The 17,021-nt window shown below is 40.6% G+C and overlaps 1 protein-coding gene across 14 annotated transcripts in view; it reads left to right on the top strand.

The window, feature by feature from the left end:
• BBX (BBX high mobility group box domain containing) overlaps window positions 1-16,307 on the top strand; it is a 291,684-nt gene extending 275,377 nt beyond the window's left edge. For 13 of the 14 annotated variants that reach the window (XM_082626016.1, XM_082626007.1, XM_082626013.1 and 10 more), the window contains 3 exons: window positions 3,010-3,207; window positions 5,609-5,795; window positions 10,465-16,307. In XM_082626016.1, coding sequence (XP_082482142.1) covers window positions 3,010-3,207; window positions 5,609-5,795; window positions 10,465-10,552 — 473 coding nt within the window. In that variant the 3' untranslated portion in view covers window positions 10,553-16,307. The remainder of the gene's footprint in view (window positions 1-3,009; window positions 3,208-5,608; window positions 5,796-10,464) is intronic. The other variant, XM_082626015.1, reaches the window with a different exon arrangement.
• Window positions 16,308-17,021: the final 714 nt, after the last annotated feature.

Here is a 17,021-nt window from a genome sequence, read left to right as displayed (position 1 = left end):
CCCATGGGTCAAAGCATGGGGTAGACTCACTCTAACCTTCTCTTCCTAACTCCAGCAAGACCACATTACATAAGTTTCTCAAATGTGGATGATCTATAGGCCCTGTGGTTACTTCCTGATCTGACAGTAGGTTTAGAGAAGACAACATATAGAAGGGTTGCATTGCCTCCTTTCCAGTGATTTATGAGAACTTCCAGTGCATTCTCCTTTTTTGCCTCTTTCACTTGGTCTGCAGCCTGATTCACTCAGTATCTCCCAGCCTCCAGACCTCTGGGACTCGAGGATCACTTGTATCTATTGGCCGCCCTGCCTTTGACCCCCTGGCTCCTTGTCTGCTGGTTTCTGAGCTTCCCCTAGTCTCAGTCTGCCTTAAGGCCTGATTCACCTTCCATTTGCAGTCCCTTTGCATCCATCCCCTTGGCTTCGTATTGTGTTTTTATCAATTCATCTGGAACACATAGGAAAATGAGTAACCCCTGAAAAGAAATTAAAACATCTGATGGCTCACCAAAAACAAAAACCTAACAGTCCTAGTGAAGGGAATACTCTTCCACAGCCTTGAGACTCTGAAGCTGGCTGTAGAAAACACTGGCCAGGACACTGATTCTAGGCTGTGTGGCAAAATGAAAAGAATTTTAGGGCTGGATGGCTCCTTTAGAGCTAATCTAGTCCAGCTTCCTTCTGTACATGAAGAAACTGAGACCCCTGGTCCCACAGTTAGTAAATTAAAAAGTCAAGAGTAGAACCTAGGTCTCTCTCTGACTATGTTATTTCCATTATCCCTGGTCTTGTAGAAACCTGGTCATCTTTCCCAGCCCTCTTAGCCCTTTTCTGGTGTCTATGCCTTTTCTTTGACCTCCTTGGTTTTTCTTTCCATAAGCAGTAATTTGAATGTAAAACATTTGGAATCCTGCTGTACCCTTATCTCCACAAGTTCTGGATTTTTCTGGGAAGAGGTTCTTGCTTTTTCTGGAAGATTCATCTGTGATTCAGTGATCATACTGGAGAGATCACAAGTTTCCCCCTGTAATCAGAAGGGACAACTGATAGGCCTGGATAAGAAACTAGAATTTTGAAGCTTGTGAATATCCAGTAGAGGTTGCTGTAAACTTAGACTTTGGCCTCTTTGTATAGGAGGCTTTGAACTTCAGGGCTAATGCAGAGTCATGAAACTCCTTTGGAGTGTTTCTAACCAAATTATCTTTTCACTTTGCTGGTAGCTTTTATTGAAGTTTAAGTGTAAAAAATATTTTTTTAATGCATATGTACTACCACTGGCCTATGTTAACTATCAAAATATAAATAATTAAGACTGTTTCACCTGGGTATAGACCTACAACTTGAAAGGAGCCTTTTTCCTAATTTTTGATTTCTTGCTTGAAAAAAGGTGTTTGGGAGCATTGCCAAATAATTTTTGGGTTTTTTTTAAGTAACTATTATCTTAAGCCTGTCCACACACAGCCATCTATTATGCAATAATATGGTAAGGCCACGCCACAAATCATGGTATGATTTCTGCTTTACATCCTTTCTCTTGATGTAATTGAAATTATTTCCCACTTGTTTTGGAATAGGAAGCCTGGAATCAAGTGCTTGAGGGCAAAGATGTTACTAATTTATAGCCTCCTTTCTCAAGGATGTACCTAAACCCATTAGGGAGCTATATTAAAATTTTAAAATGAAACCTATGTAAGTGTTTATACCAATAAGTGCATTTTTTCACACCCTGAATTGTTCTTGCTCTGTTCCTTTTACTTTAGCTTTTTTTGTCTTCCTACTTTACACATATTATCTTATTTCCAGTGTCTACCTTCGTATCCACCTTCTTATGAGCACCACCTGGTATCCTCCAGGTTCAGTTTGCACAGAGTTTGTCATGTCAAACAAACATGACAGTGTGATTTCCTGAACCACACTCCCCCTTTTCTTTATCAAAAACAATTTCTATGCCTGTCTTAAGAGATTGGATAGTTAAAAAATGGAAAGATGCCTCTTTCTCCTGCCCCAAAGCCCTTAGATCACTGGAATAAAAACAGTCCCAATGAGGAAATGACTACAAATATATACTCCTAAATGCTTGTTGTACTCACATCTGCATATTCTTGTCTTAATTTAAATTAAGGGGGGAGGGGGAGAGATGAACTCCTAAGGAAATGAGTAAGAAGAGACACAGCATTCCCAGCCCGTTTGAACTGGAAGCAAAGTCTTTGGTGGCAAGTGTGTTCCTTACTCTTGACACAGTGACTAATAGGGTACAAGTGTGTGCTATTAAATGATTTGCTGGTGTTACAGTTAAAATTAGAGTACATAAAACTAACCTTTCGGGGTGTCCTGCTGACATATGGTACTTTATGAAATTATCTCCCTAAAGCACATTCACCTGGTCCTAGAATTCAGCCGATGAGAGAGAGTTTCCATAGGTGCTGGCTTCACCAGTGTTTGCCAGGTCCTTACTGAGTACTCAGTGTGCATAAAAGAAAGTTTCTTTTCTCATCAGTCCAACCTGGAGGTTGAAAGCAAGTGTCCCAATGATAACTTAAATTTAAGAAGCACATACTTAATCTCAGTATCCTCAGAAGAAGAGAAACTTTTTTTATCATCCTCTCCAGACTAGCTGGTCAAAAGGATCTCAGATAGGGACCCTGACCACATGTAGAAATTGTGGTCTATTGGGACACAGTTTATTCAGATTTGCATACACTGTCCTCCCCACCAACCTGCAAGATCCAAACACTTAGAAAATGTTACTCCAATGGCCTCTTAGTTAAGTATTCTATTAAAAGATAGAGAGGGCATCCTATCCCTCTGTACTTAATTTATCAAAGCACATATTTAAAGAAATATTTGTTTCAAATTATAGTCAGTATTTCTTTTTTCCATCAATACTCTGAAAACTCTAAATGTAAGTTCTTGTTCAGATAAGTCAGACATTTAGAAATGTTTCCTTCCCAGAGCAACGTTGGTGCCTTGTATTTTTGTGGGTAACGTTATATGGTTTGTCTTTTTCAGCCATATTTTCAGAAGACAAAAACACCACGGAGCCTGCTTATAAGGTTAAAAATGCCCCATCCATTCCCAACACTCCAGAGCCAACAACGGCGCAAGAACCCTTGGTGGGCAGTCAAAAGAGAAAAGCCAGGAAAACCAAGATCACACACCTTGTCAGGACAGCAGATGGCCGGGTATCACCAGCAGGAGGTGCTTTGGGTAAGACAAGGAAGCCTTAGACAGAGATGACCAGAGGAAGCAGGTGACCATCAGGGCCACAGTGGCCAGAAAATGACTATAATCCAACTGTGGGTCCTCACTGAAAAATGGGTCTGTCTGTCAGTCTGGTCACAGTAACATTTTCTCTCTCTGGACCTCCTTGAGAACTGGTTTCCTACAGCGTTCTAAGCATACATGTTTTAGTCCATGTTTTAAAACCATAGCTCTTTTCCCAAGGGCATATCCGGAATTCCTAGGAAGGAAAGGTAGTTTTTAGGCCTGTCAGCTACCTTCTCTTTCTCAGCATGCACAAAAACAGTCTTAAGTAAATTCCCAAAGATCTGAGACTTTTAAAAATACTGGATGAGTCTTTGTCCCTGGCTCACTTTTTTTTTTTTTTTTTTTTTTTGGTGGGGGGGTACGCAGGCCTCTCACTGTTGTGGCCTCTCCCGTTGCGGAGCACAGGCTCCGGACGCACAGGCTCAGCGGCCATGGCTCACGGACCCAGCTGCTCCCCTGGCTCACTTTTTAAGTCATTACAAGCCAGATCATCAGGTGTTTAAACCAATGAATTAAGAAAGCTGAGAAAGAAAGCCTCCAGCAGTTCCTATACAGTTGATTCAGACCACTAAGGGAGCCTGAGAATGCTTCTGGATTTCTTGATTCTCTGCGCTAATCCTTAACCAAATATTAACTTACAGTGAATTTCTCCATTTCAGTCTTGGCCTGTGGTCTGTTTACTGTTCCTGGTGGCCTCTGTGGAATTGCCTGAGGGGCCCGGCTTAAGCGAGTGACACTGAGCATCCCCCCCTCATATCTAGGGGTGGTACACCAACTAAGCATTAGTGGGCTTAGCTACTGCCTTTCTACCTTTCAGTGCCTCTAGCATCTCATTCTATCAGCCCTGAAGGAGGTGTTCCCCTCCCCTTACCCTAACCCAGTTTCCAGAAAAAGGTCAAGGGTCCATAATGACTTCTATAAATAGCAAGAAAAAATGTTTAAATGAATGCTTTTTGAGAATATTTATAAATAACTGATTTAGGTTAATCTAGTTGGTAGACTTATTGTATGCTGAGATAGAAGTCATTTAGTGAATTTTGTGCACTTGTGTTTTGCGTATGTAGATTGTTAAACCTTAAAGTATATTAAAGACCCCCAATTTTACTGTCATATACGAAGTGAAACTCAAAGAGGTGGAATTTTGTTTCATAACACATCGAACCACTAAGTAGGATGAGGACTAGAATCTAGTTTTCATGATATTTAGTCCAGCAGGCTCCTCTCTCCTTCCCTTTCCACTCTGGATTCTGCTCTGTGATTTTCACATTGTATAAATTGTTATAGCCTCATTTTTGCTTGTAGGAAGAGTGAAAGATTTTAGAAAATATTCCCTTTTATGTAGAAAAGCACATAGCACTTCATATTCTAATATATGACATTTACAGCCTTTATCAATTACTTTCTGTTGTTAAAATGTTTTATTATAAAAACCATGGTAAAGATTACTCCTCTTCCTCTCTAATGGCTGTATAAAGTGTACTTATTTCCAACAAATGTATTGGCATAACATTTCAGCCACCTCTTCATAAATACCAGAGGGCCCTTTGCTTCCTTTCAGTAGGTCTTCAGAACAAAAATAACAGTTTAGGGTCTCATTGGAACTGATAAATCTCATTGGGATTAGTTTAGGCCATCCTAAGTGTTGGTAACACAGCATACTGAATGCCCAAGGTGCATAGTAGGGCATGCTGTGGCTTCATCAGGAATGTTTGGTCAGTTGAGTTTTTAAGGGCCATTTTATAGCATCCACTGGCCCCTCTGCAGAAGTCCCCTGGGTTTTTTTTTTTTGTTTGTTTTGTTTGTTTTTTTTGTTTTTTTTTTTGCGGTACGCGGGCCTCTCACCGCTGTGGCCTCTCCCATTGCGGAGCACAGGCTCCGGACGCGCAGGCCCAGCAGGCATGGCTCACAGGCCCAGCCGCTCCGCGGCATGTGGGATCCTCCCGGACCGGGGCACGAACCCGCGTCCCCTGCATCAGCAGGCGGACTCTCAACCACTGCGCCACCAGGGAAGCCCATCCCCTGGGTTTTATTTTGGCCACGGTCCATTTTTCCCTCTTTCTCTAAGATTGACCTATTCTTTTTTCTTGGATAAAACACAGCTCCTCCGCTCAGCTTCAGGGCATGGTGCTTCCCGTGGTTGCAGTTGAGCTTAATAAAAGAGTTTTATTCCCATGGAAGAAGAGATTCTGTAAAAGTCTTAATATTCGGTGGATGACAGGAGTGAATAGTAAAGCCTATTAGCTCATTTCACATTGCCTGACACTGAGTCTTCTCTGTGTCCCTTCTCTGGGGAGGATAGAGCGATCCCTCTCGTGATGAATTTATTTCCCTTTCGTTACAGATGACAAACCAAAGGAACAACTGCAGAGGAGTCTTGCTAAGGTGACCGAGACAGGCTGCAATGACGAATGCTCACACAACCGAGAGGCCACGGAGACGCGGAGCAGCACCCCGGAGATGCCAGCCGTGTCTGCGTTCTTCAGCCTCGCTGCGCTGGCTGAAGTGGCCGCCATGGAAAATGTGCATAGGTTAGCAGTGGGCAACCTCGCTGCCCTGGGTTTTGGGGATCCTGTTCAACTTCACCCCCTTTCACGGAACATGGGTGGAGTCAGTGATATGGAAGCCCAAATCATCCTTTCTGATGTGATTTGTGATATTTTTCACAATGATTGGGGTTCGGGAGACTTTTGTTTATGAGGTGTTAACAAAAGTATATATACTATTTAGCAGTGTGGGAAAATATAAGGGAGTATTGCCCACCAGGTATTTTACTTTGAACGTAGTATTATTCTGTGATTAAGCTTCATTTCTGAAAAAGCCTGAGAGAGCAGAGAAGCAATATTATCTAATCATTAAAGCTTTAGTGTCAGGTCTCAGACCTGAGTTAGAGTCCTACCTCTGTCACCTGAAAACTGTAAGGCCTTGAGCAAGATCATTCACTTCTCTATCCTCTGTTTTTTCTTTTATACTATGGCTATAAGTGGTTCTCATTTCATAGAGATGTTATATAGAATAAATCTAGTGTCCCAGTACTGGCACATGGTAACACCCCCATTGAGGATGGCGTTGGTGGTACTAGCGGAAGAAAACAGTGTGGTTCAGGAAAAAGAGCATCTCAGCATCTGACTCATGGAAGGCAGAAGGCCTGGATTTTTCTTCAGCTCTCTGTGTTTGTTAAAAAGTCATTTATTTCTCTGGGCCTCAGTTTTCTCATCTTCTGTTTAGCATAACAATATCCCCAAAGAATCACAAAGTTGTAAGGCTCAGATGAGACCAGATATGAAAGTCTTTTGAACTCAGTGAAGTCCCACAGAAAGTATCTTAAGTTCTAAGTATATAATTGGGTGTTCTGCTACTTAATGGATCCTTTGGGAAGATAAAAAAGCCTTTTGTAAACTCAGGTATTTCTTGTTTTTATTCAAAATGGATTACCCACAGATGAGTTCTTTCTTAGGTTTTCAGTCTTCGGTCCAACAGAGCTTGAAATCTACCCCAACGTGTCTACCCATCTGTCAGGCTCCATTCTCCTTCACATCCAGGTTTAGGAGACCCCAGTGGAAGCTTTGTTTGCCTCTTGCTGTTTACCTGTCATATTACAGTTCTAGCGCTTCCTCACAAAGAGCCTCTAGATTTTTCCAAGAAGTCAAATCCCTTGTCATGTGTACACTGCAAGTGCCTAATAGCAAGTGAACGGTGACAGACATTGTTAAAATCTGTGCAGGTCTCTGAGGGAGACAATGCACAGACACTTCTCCACTCGTGAAGTTTTACAGTCGAGCACAGAGGACAAACTCAGAGCGCATGCAAAAGGAATTAACAACATGCCTGAGTGTTATTAAGTGCCCCCATAAATTGTAGGAATAAGAGGTCATGTAAGAATTCAGAGGGGGGTCATAATCCAGGGCTCAGGAAGGGCCACCACACAGTCACCTTTGCTGCTGCCAGCGTCCCCTTCTGAGCACGACTGGTGACACCTCTGCTCTGTTAACCAGCCACCTCCGCCCCCGTGACTTCCAGCTGCAGCAGCAGAGAGCGGCAGCAAGCCTTTCCACTGTCACCACCACCTTCCTCTCTGTCCTGCGGTCACGTGGAATCGCTTACTCCCGTCCAGATAAGCCCGCTTCTTCCCTTTGTGCGTCCTCCTCTCGGGTGAACAGCCTGTCTGTCTTTTGTCCTCTTCCCTCAGTCTTCCTCCCGAAGTCCTGCACACTCGCTGTGCACACCTCTCTTAGACCAGCTGCCACACTGGGTTGTAGTTACTTGTTGATGCATCTGTCTCCTTCCAGGACGCTTTGAAAGCAAAGCACTGGTTTTATTCTTCATGTACACAGCTTCCTTAGTTCCTATTACACAGTGGACGAATGAACAAATGAATGGGTGAATGAATAAATGAGGCGTTCTTGAGAATGACTGCCTAAGTTAGCTAGCAGGCATAGAAAAAATGGTGTGAGTAAAGGTTCTTTTTTTTTTTTTTACACCTCCCATTAGCAAGAAAAAATATTGCCTATTAGAATTTTACTATCAACCTAACAAATGGTTAGTGTTCTCACTATCTAGACAGACAGCCTTGGAGAAACCTTAGTTGTAACTTCAGCGGTTAACCTGTTAAAGCAGAGCTCCCAGCCATCCCTCCACCTGCAGGCTTAATGTAATTGTACCTGGGTTGCACATCAATTAATTATTGCTTAGGCATCACCTAGTTCATAATTTAGAGGGTGGTCGACAGAGTTAGGGGTAAACATATATTACCTGCATTCTTACCACAAGAAATCTTAATATTGGGTTCAGAAACCCAACATAGAAAAGCAGTTTTACAGAATGCAGGAAGTAGGAAATTGGAATTAACCTTTGTTGAGAGCCTGTTTATTTACTAGGAGTTTTATAAGGATGGAAGCTCATTACATTTATTCTTAAAATCAGCTCTGCCAGGTGCGTCTTTTTAGTTCCATTTTAATGATGGTACAGGCGGTTAATTAACTTGGTAAGAGCACACAGCTAAACTTGAGTCAAGATCTGAATCCAAGTCTTTGAACTTCATTGTCTTTGCCTTTGCTCCAGCGTGCCACTTGAGCAAGCATCTGTCATGTCATAGAGATTCATGGGGAATCTCACCTGACCTTCCCCTGGGAGCTGGAACCATCACTTCGTGGCAGCCATATCATGCTCCTGCCTCCTTTTCTTTTCCACTGAATAAGCTGGGCTTTCACCCCAATTTCTCTCTCTCCCTCTTGTTTGCTCTTTCTTTTTTTTTGCATTGTACTTTTCATCTTTCACTAATTTTTCTTTGTATGTTTCCTTTTCCAATACTTGTTAAAAATCTTTTTCGCTTTTGTAATATTGTTACATATTCAATCTTAAAAGTAAAAAATAGCATTTTAATTTCATCTTTCTTGAACAAAGAGTTGAACATATTGAATAGTTGGTTCTTACAGCATGCCCACATAAATAAACAGATTAGGGCTTCCCTGGTGGCGCAAGTGGTTGAGAGTCCGCCTGCCGATGCAGGGGACACGGGTTCGTGCCCCAGTCTGGGAGGATCCCACATGCCGCAGAGCGGCTGCGCCCGTGAGCCATGGCCGCTGAGCCTGCGCGTCCGGAGCCTGTGCACCGCAACGGGAGAGGCCACAACAGTGAGAAGCTCGCGTACCGCAAAAATAAAAAATAAAATAAAAAATAAATAAACAGATTAATCCAGAGGCTTGATTATAACACGTTCTGTTTTTCTAAATTCCTAATATCTTTTTTTTTTTTTTTTTTTTTCTTTTTGCGGTATGCGGGCCTCTCACTGTTGTGGCCTCTCCCGTTGCGGAGCACAGGCTCTGGATGCGCAGGCCCAGCGGCCATGGCTCACGGGCCCAGCCGCTCCGCGGCATATGGGATCCTCCCAGACCGGGGCACGAACCCGTATCCCCTGCATCGGCAGGCGGACTCTCAACCACTGCGCCACCAGGGAGGCCCTAAATTCCTAATATCTTAAGCTAAGTGATCATTGGATTCTGAAATCCCCAAATGTAATCCATCTGTATTAATTTTCATTTTTGTTCATCAAGAAAAAGAAAATTGGATATAGTTAGGGAGAGATACAATTTGAATTTCAAAATAGCTCCTTTTATTTCACGTAATCTGAAGAAGATACTGTATTGAAACGGTCAAACCAGTGAAAACACTGCTGCTCTATCCCATATTTTCAGCACAGTGCTGTGCACTACAGACCATCATAGGCCAGAGCAGTGAGTATGCATTGTTGAGGCTTGGGGAACCTATTAGGAAATGTCAAGGAGGTGCCCAGTCCTATCTTTTTAGAACGAGAAGCTCTATAGAAAGTACCAAGAAATTTTCTTATAACCATGAAGTAAATCGTATTTTTCTTCCTACTCATTAAACAACAAGCTGAATGAAAAATAACTGTTTGATCTACATCTGTTTGATATAGATCCAATCCAAATTATAAGAATTTCCATGAATTTTTTTAAGTCTTGTCTAGAGTTCTTTCTCCATATGTGTTGATTTTGGCCCAAGTTGATTGGATTTTCTCACACACTAAAATTCAGAGTTGGTACTTGCCTTCTTCCCTATGCATTCTCCCTCCATAGGCCTTTGAGACTTCTCTTTCATTAGGGGGGTTTCAGTGTTTTCTTTTCATTCATTTTTTAAGTCACAGTTCACCTCTCTCTGCAGAGGCCATCCCTTTTATTGGCCTTAAGTTTTGAAATCGAGCTTATTATTATATATCTCAAGAAATGAGCCTGAAGGTTATCGGTTAGTATAGGAGAGTCTTCTTCCCCTTGGGCAAGTCAAGGAAAGGAATGTGTCATTTTTTAATATAAGTAGATCCAGAGGAAAATTGTCATCCTAGAACCATAGCCCTTGACTGAAAGTTTCCCACTTCCTGGGAATTTCCCCATATCTGTTGGTGCTTCAGGTTTTGTCTCTACATAATGGAGGTGGTTGTTTGGGGGCAGAATATGTTGTTGAGTTGTATGAGAGGAACTGAGAGAAGAAATCCTTAAAAAAGAAAAATAAAGAAGCTTTAAGAATAAAAACAGTTTTAATTAAATGGTATAAGTAGTAAGTCAGTAGTAACTATTAAATAAGATATATTGGAAAGCTTTTGTTGGTCATTCATCATCCTCTCCTGTTTCTGATAATGTACTCTCAAAAAGTGATTTCTCTCTTTTTCTTCCTCTTATTTTACAGAGGTCAGAGATCAACTCCGCTCACCCATGATGGACAGCCAAAAGAAATGCCCCAGGCTCCTGTACTTATTTCTTGCGCTGACCAGTGAATGCCCTTTAATTGTAAAACATTGTGCTTTACCTACTACCCTAGCCTTGTCTTTATTGAGAGATGCTAGTGAGTCCGTGTGGTGGAAAATATAGACTGCAAACAAGTGCTTGTTGCCCTACACGGCCCAGATTCACTTGAAGCAGAAGTTGGCACCCTGGGCCAGTTTGTTCTTTCAGAACCCAGAGTCTTTGAGGGTGATGTTATCTGTCTGATAATGAGCAGAAACGGGATGATCCTAGAGCTTTGCTTTCTATTGAAGGCTTTTGATGGTAATAGGTGGTAACTTGGTAAAAGGCTGCCTTTACTGTAGCTCATCCAGCATCTCTTTTACCAACCAGAGAGTGTGAAACTAGTTTCGTATATTACCTAGTTATTCTTTCAAAACAAAAACAAAAAACAAAAAAACAAAAACTGACACACTGCACTAGTTATTATTAGATATTCTTAGTCTTTTTTGTACATGGAGATTTATGTTCTAAGATGGTTTATATAATAGGTTATACCTACATTTATATTGTAGAATAATATTAAAAAGCCTGTTCCAGAGACTCCCAAACAGCACGGGCAGGCAGATGTACCATTGTTAGCGGTGTATGCTCGGCCTTGTGGTCCATATATTCTGCACTTTTATATTTGCCACCAGAGTGGTAGTTTGCTGGCAAAAAGAGAAAGAGAGAGAAGAAGAAAAATTACAGTTCTTACAAGCAGAATTTTTTTCTTAGCCTTGAGTGACCAAGAAGAATTTGCTTGGGTCAAATTGTGGCGAATTTTCCCAGACAGGGGAAGAGTCCAGCAGATTACAGATTACTGATGTTTTCATGCCTTGAGGATTCTTTTATTTTTACACAAGGGTCTGAGTGACCAATGGATCGTTCATACAGACAAAAAAAGAAAAATATTATTCAGAAGTGACCTTAGTATTACTTCATTATTCAGAACACATTGAAGACACACTCACTTCGTGTGGTCTTTGAGCTACAGACCTTTTACATCCATCCCAGACAGACTGGACGGGTAGCAATTGCTATGCACAGCCTAATTGGCACTGCAGGTTTTTAGAGCCATTTTGAGTTTTTGTGGTTACGGAGGTATTGATGAGGGAGGTGTGCCTGACCAGAGTGGGACTCGCAGTTATAGATCCACCTGCAAGTTTCCTGTTTCCTTTTCATGTTTTGTTGCTTTTGAACATAAAACCAACCATACATATGCCAGTGCAAGTGGATTAACTGGCTTAGAACATTCAGCATATTGACTCCACCACCTGACGTTCACAGTATCTTGTTTCTTAGCAACAGATGCAAAGTGATAAATCAAAATTAGTCGGCGGCTACAGATTTTACAGGGTATTTGTTCCATAGCACAAAGTATTTCCCCACTCTTGCATCACAGCACAAACTACCAAATTTTAATTATTGGATTCCAGCAATAATTTTTACTGGTTTTCAAACTGGCGGAATTTTGATAGTGTTAGTTCAAGTTTGAAACTTTTGAATTAGATCTCTAAATGGTGACAGTTTACAAGGTTTTATCTAGCTTTCTTATTTATACTTGACTGAATTGTAATGATGATTTTTTTTCTAATCGTAATTTGACCTAATAGCCATACAAAACAATGACTCTTAATACTGACTAGGTTTAGCTTTTCACGGTTGTAGATATTACTTCAGTTTCGGTGCTGGAAAATATGTACAACATACTAACAGAATTGAAAAAGAACAGAGAGATTTGGGCTTTTTTTTTTTTCAAAGCAGGTAAAGAGGGCATCAGGGCATTGGAATGGTGTCCTCAAAAATGCATATTCCTTGTGGGCATGGAGGAAGAGGGAATTAGTAAGCAAGGTTAATCAGAGGCAGAAGCTTAGCCCCATTCACACAGAAATAAATCAGGTGAGCAACCCCAGATTTTAGCATGAGATTTTTACTCTGATGCTGTTGTATTAATATTTTCTAAATTTTGAAACACAAAGTGAATGTTTGAAAATTGCTGGGTCCCAGTGTTGGTGGCTGTTGGAGTTTCTGGACCACTTGCTAGCAGTGATTTAAAAATTATAATTAGCTAAAATCCAAAAAAAACATAAAATCAACCACAAAAATTGTTTGGTGCAGAACATGCACCTTGACAATGGTACTAACTTGTTATTCTCTAGAACATGTTAGAATAGGTCTATTTTTGCCAGTGCCCTCTCCTCCAGTCCTCTGATTACATTTCACTAGAGTTCCTTAACAGAGTGCTGTATATTCATGGGACCTTTTTTAAAAAGAAGCAAAACAAAAGATTACTTTTTTCTATGTGATTAATATATCTTACTTGATCCGCTTTTCCTAAACCTCAGTGGCTTTTCCCTTAGGCAGGGGTCGGGGTGGAGGGCAACCTACTGGATACGACTGTTTTCAGATACTTTAGAAAAAAAACAAAAAAACCCCCCACCTTTTTGTAGACATGCTTAATTTTTAAGCGGTTAGGCACTGAGAGTAGCAGAAATCCTGCAAAGCTTTATAGTCTTTTAGACACTCGCCTTGTCATTTCTCTAAGTAAAGTCTTGATTTCAAAAATAGTGCTTTTCTCATGCCCTGAATCCACTGGAGAGGGGTGTTGGTATTTTCAGGTAACAACATTTGTGAGCACACATATTGCAGACCAACATGTAGTACCCTCCCCCATTTATCATTTTCATTTCACTTCTCTCATTCTTTTTTATTTTGGAAAATCATATTGCTATGGTGTGTACCTTAATCTGCCAGCAAACACCATCTACACTAACATTTGTCCCCCAAGCATCCTCAAGAGAAAAAGTTGTTGCACCTTATGTATATCTCAAGCAAACCAAAATATGATGCTCTTCTGCTTTTGTTTTATTCTAAATTGTTGTATCATATCTTTCTGAAACCATTCTGAATCTAGTTGAAATTATCAATATTTATGCTTTTAACCTTAATTTCTGGATTCAAACCTGTATATAAATCTTTTGAAAAAAATTGTCCTAGCCCTTCTCTGTGTTGCTGGAAGTGGATGATTTAGTCTCAGATGGAGACACAGTACTGTTCCAGTTTTCTTTAGCCTTTTATTTATTTAGTTATTCTGGGTATTTTCCTATGTAATTTTGAAGTGTGTAGAGTATATTATAGTTACTGAAGCTGCAGCTCTAAGAAGCTGAGTGAAAGAGAGAAAATACTGTAAGACACCCTTCTTAAGTGTTTATTTGTTTGGATAACTGTAATGAGGCCAGGAAAAGGAAAAAGGTCCCACAGCCACTTTGAAGACACAGGTTCTTATCCCCAAACTAGGTTAGTTCCCAGATTTTAGATCAAAATGGTGAATTCTTTAAAGCCCTCTTTTTTAAAGGATATATCATACCATTGTAATTCTGACAGTCTTTTCCCCCCCGAAAATATATTTATTTAATTCCGTCAGATGAGCTTTCTACCAGTGCCCCCTCAAAGCCATGCTGAACTCATTCCCACGTTATCACTGTTATTATAGTTCCTGCCATTAAAACTGCTGCAGAGAAAAAAAGTGATGGAACACTATGAACAAAAAAGGAGCATCTGAACGGGTCTGGTTATTTAGAATCCAACTTGTGTAATCCCTGTCACTCTCTTATCAAGTCAGATGCTACTCTTCCTGAGTCATAGAAAATTTTGTTTGCACTCTGTAGTCCTTGGCTCATCCTCTGGAAATGTTTGCACCTATGTAAAATCTCAAGCAGATTATAAATCGATACAGCACTAGGAGTAAGCTGAAAACTGAATGACATGTTTTGTTTATACAGTTCTGGGGGAGGGATGGGGAATATCAAGTAACTCTGTTCCAAGTTTGGCATTTGGCATTAATGTGAAGCAGTGGGACCATGCTGCCTGCTAAACTACTGTACGAATCCTAAGTGTTCTGGAGACCAGCAGCTGGAGGCTGGAGGCCAGCATCCATACAGCAAAGGGGAAGCATCGCCGCTTCATGGGGGAAAAGGAAGGAAGTCGTGCAAGGCCTGGAGTCATCATTTGTAAAGGGAAAGTCGGGGTGTACACGATGCTGTGAGAAGGTTCACCTTTGATTGCACTGCTCCACAGAGCCCTCAGATAAGGCCAATCCTAATGGGCTACCTCGGCTTTAACGGTTAATTTCAGTAAGTCCTGTTTCAAAGGTTTGTCTTTTTTTGCTTCTACCTTCAGTGCCACTGTTTTCCGCTGCAGTGTTTTGACTTCCCAAACCACCTTCTCCAGAGAGAACAATGTATTGCTGAAAATGGGCAGTAGAAGCAAATGCTCTTATTACATTTGACCTATAAAGTATTCAGAGTGACTGCTAGGTGGGAATTAAAATTTAGCTTTCCCCACATAGGATCTTGTTTTGCACCTTATAAAGAGTGTACTAATTGTTAATTAGGTGTTGCTTTTATTTATACAAGCATTCCCAAAGAATTAGATTTGGATTTTGTGTTTATTTGAGTTTGGGGATTTTTTTTTTTTTACAGTTATCTTATTTAGATTGACTAACATCATACTTACAATAAAAAAAGAAACAGTTGTGCAGTTCATCTTACCAGATACATCTGGTGAAGTATTCAGGGTTTGATGGACTGCTTTGCTTTTATATAGTTTGGAAGTGATAGCGAAGTTTATTATACCCCATATTAAATGACCTTGTCCTTTTCACTGGGGACATTATCTTACATTTTAGAAAAAGAAGCAGCAAAAGAGTGAACAACAAGACAAGTACATTTGATTCCCCTCATACACCTCCATCTGTTTGTGCTACGCTTTCCTTAAAAATATAAATATACATTTTCTTCACACATACAAAGAAGTTTCCTCTCCTGGCCAAATTTTATTTGTGGTGGTATGATTTATACTAATAATGGAAAAGAGGAAACCTTGTACTTAGAAGTTCGGTGGCCACTGTTTTCTTGTTGCAGTCAGTGGTCAAAATTGGTCCTGTCCTTAAGTTGATCTTTATGCACAGAATTAGTTATTGTGAACATTACTACTCTTTCCAAAGATTTTCTAATAACTTGGGCCAGAACTGGTTACCGAGGAGCAAGGACCTAATTCCATGCCTCCACACCCTCCCACTGCACCGCACCACACATCTTACCTCACAAGCTCTAACCTAAATCACAGAGGCACGCGTTTCGTGGACTAACCATGACCTCCCCTTGTGGCCCCAGGGGGGTGCTCACGTCCCCTGACACCTCACTTTAGTGCCTCAGCTCCTAGCGGCAGAACTGGGGTGGGGGAGGTTTGTGATCTGGAGCTCAGCACATGCTCGGCAACATGTTTCTCATTTCCTCAGCACTCATGTCTTGCTCTCAGGAATCTGTCGAAAAGGAATAAAAACCACCTGAGAGTCCACATTACCAGATGATGAACTTTTCCCATAGGTTTGAATTGCTTACTTACCTGTCATAAATTAACCACAGCTTCATTTGACCTCCAGGTCTTAAGTCTGTTGACAGTTTTCAGCATGACCGAATCGCTCATTTTTTTTGCTTTCAGAAATTGGCTTGGTTCTCTTTAGAGTTGGTGTAAACATGCCATGTAATAAATGATTTCCACTTAATGGTACAACAGAATTATTGCTTTCTTAGATGTATGTGTAGTAAAAGTCAATATACACATTTATATAATTTCTTTCTTCAAAATCTTATACTTAATTTGATATTTCTAAAAATTGCACATGTAAGTCATGTGTATAACATGCTAAAGTACTTTAACTGTGATCTTAAAACTGAATAAAAAATATTTAATAAAAATTTGAAATATTTTAAAGATATTATTCAATTTTTTTTTTTTTTTGGTTCACACTACTGGCCATAGTGTATGTGCCTTCAATATACCATATTTGCTAAAAACAGTAGGGAAAATACTTTAATACAAATAAGGCCTTTCAACTATTTTACAGTACCAAATGATGGTCTCCCCTAAACTTTACCTGAGATTCACCATTGTATGAGCAGCCTTGGTTGCTTTTTCCTAACCTGTGGAGCAGAAATCAGCCCTACAGAAGAAGGAAAACATGCTTCAGTCTGCTGCGCAGGAGGAGAGGCTCCTTGGGAAAGTGTGACCTGCCTGAGCATACCATCTTTCCCCGAACTATAATAAAAGGATGGAAATAGTATCATTAAGACTGTAGTATAAACTCAGGCCTCAAGTTTGGTGAATATGATGTTCCTGAACCTTAGAACCTTGGATATGCTGCTTTTTTTTTTTAATCCTTTGGATTGGCACACAATTGGCACAGAATTGTGCGCATGCACGCACAGTGTATAAATACATATGTAGTATAATTATGTCACAGCCGTTGCATTCAGACAGACTTGGCTCCAAAGTGTGGTTCCACCCGTTTACTGCTGGGTTTCTTAACCTCCCTGAATCACTTTACTAACCTAAATGATAGTGGTTAATAATAACTTCTTAACACCACTACTGGGATGAAAAGGAAATACATATGAAAGTGTTGGCATGGGGCCTGTA

Source organism: Mesoplodon mirus (assembly GCF_964341445.2).
Source record: "Mesoplodon mirus genome assembly, chromosome: 6".
Taxonomy (NCBI): Eukaryota; Metazoa; Chordata; class Mammalia; order Artiodactyla; family Ziphiidae; genus Mesoplodon; species Mesoplodon mirus.
This window is presented reverse-complemented; position numbering and strand designations above follow the sequence as displayed.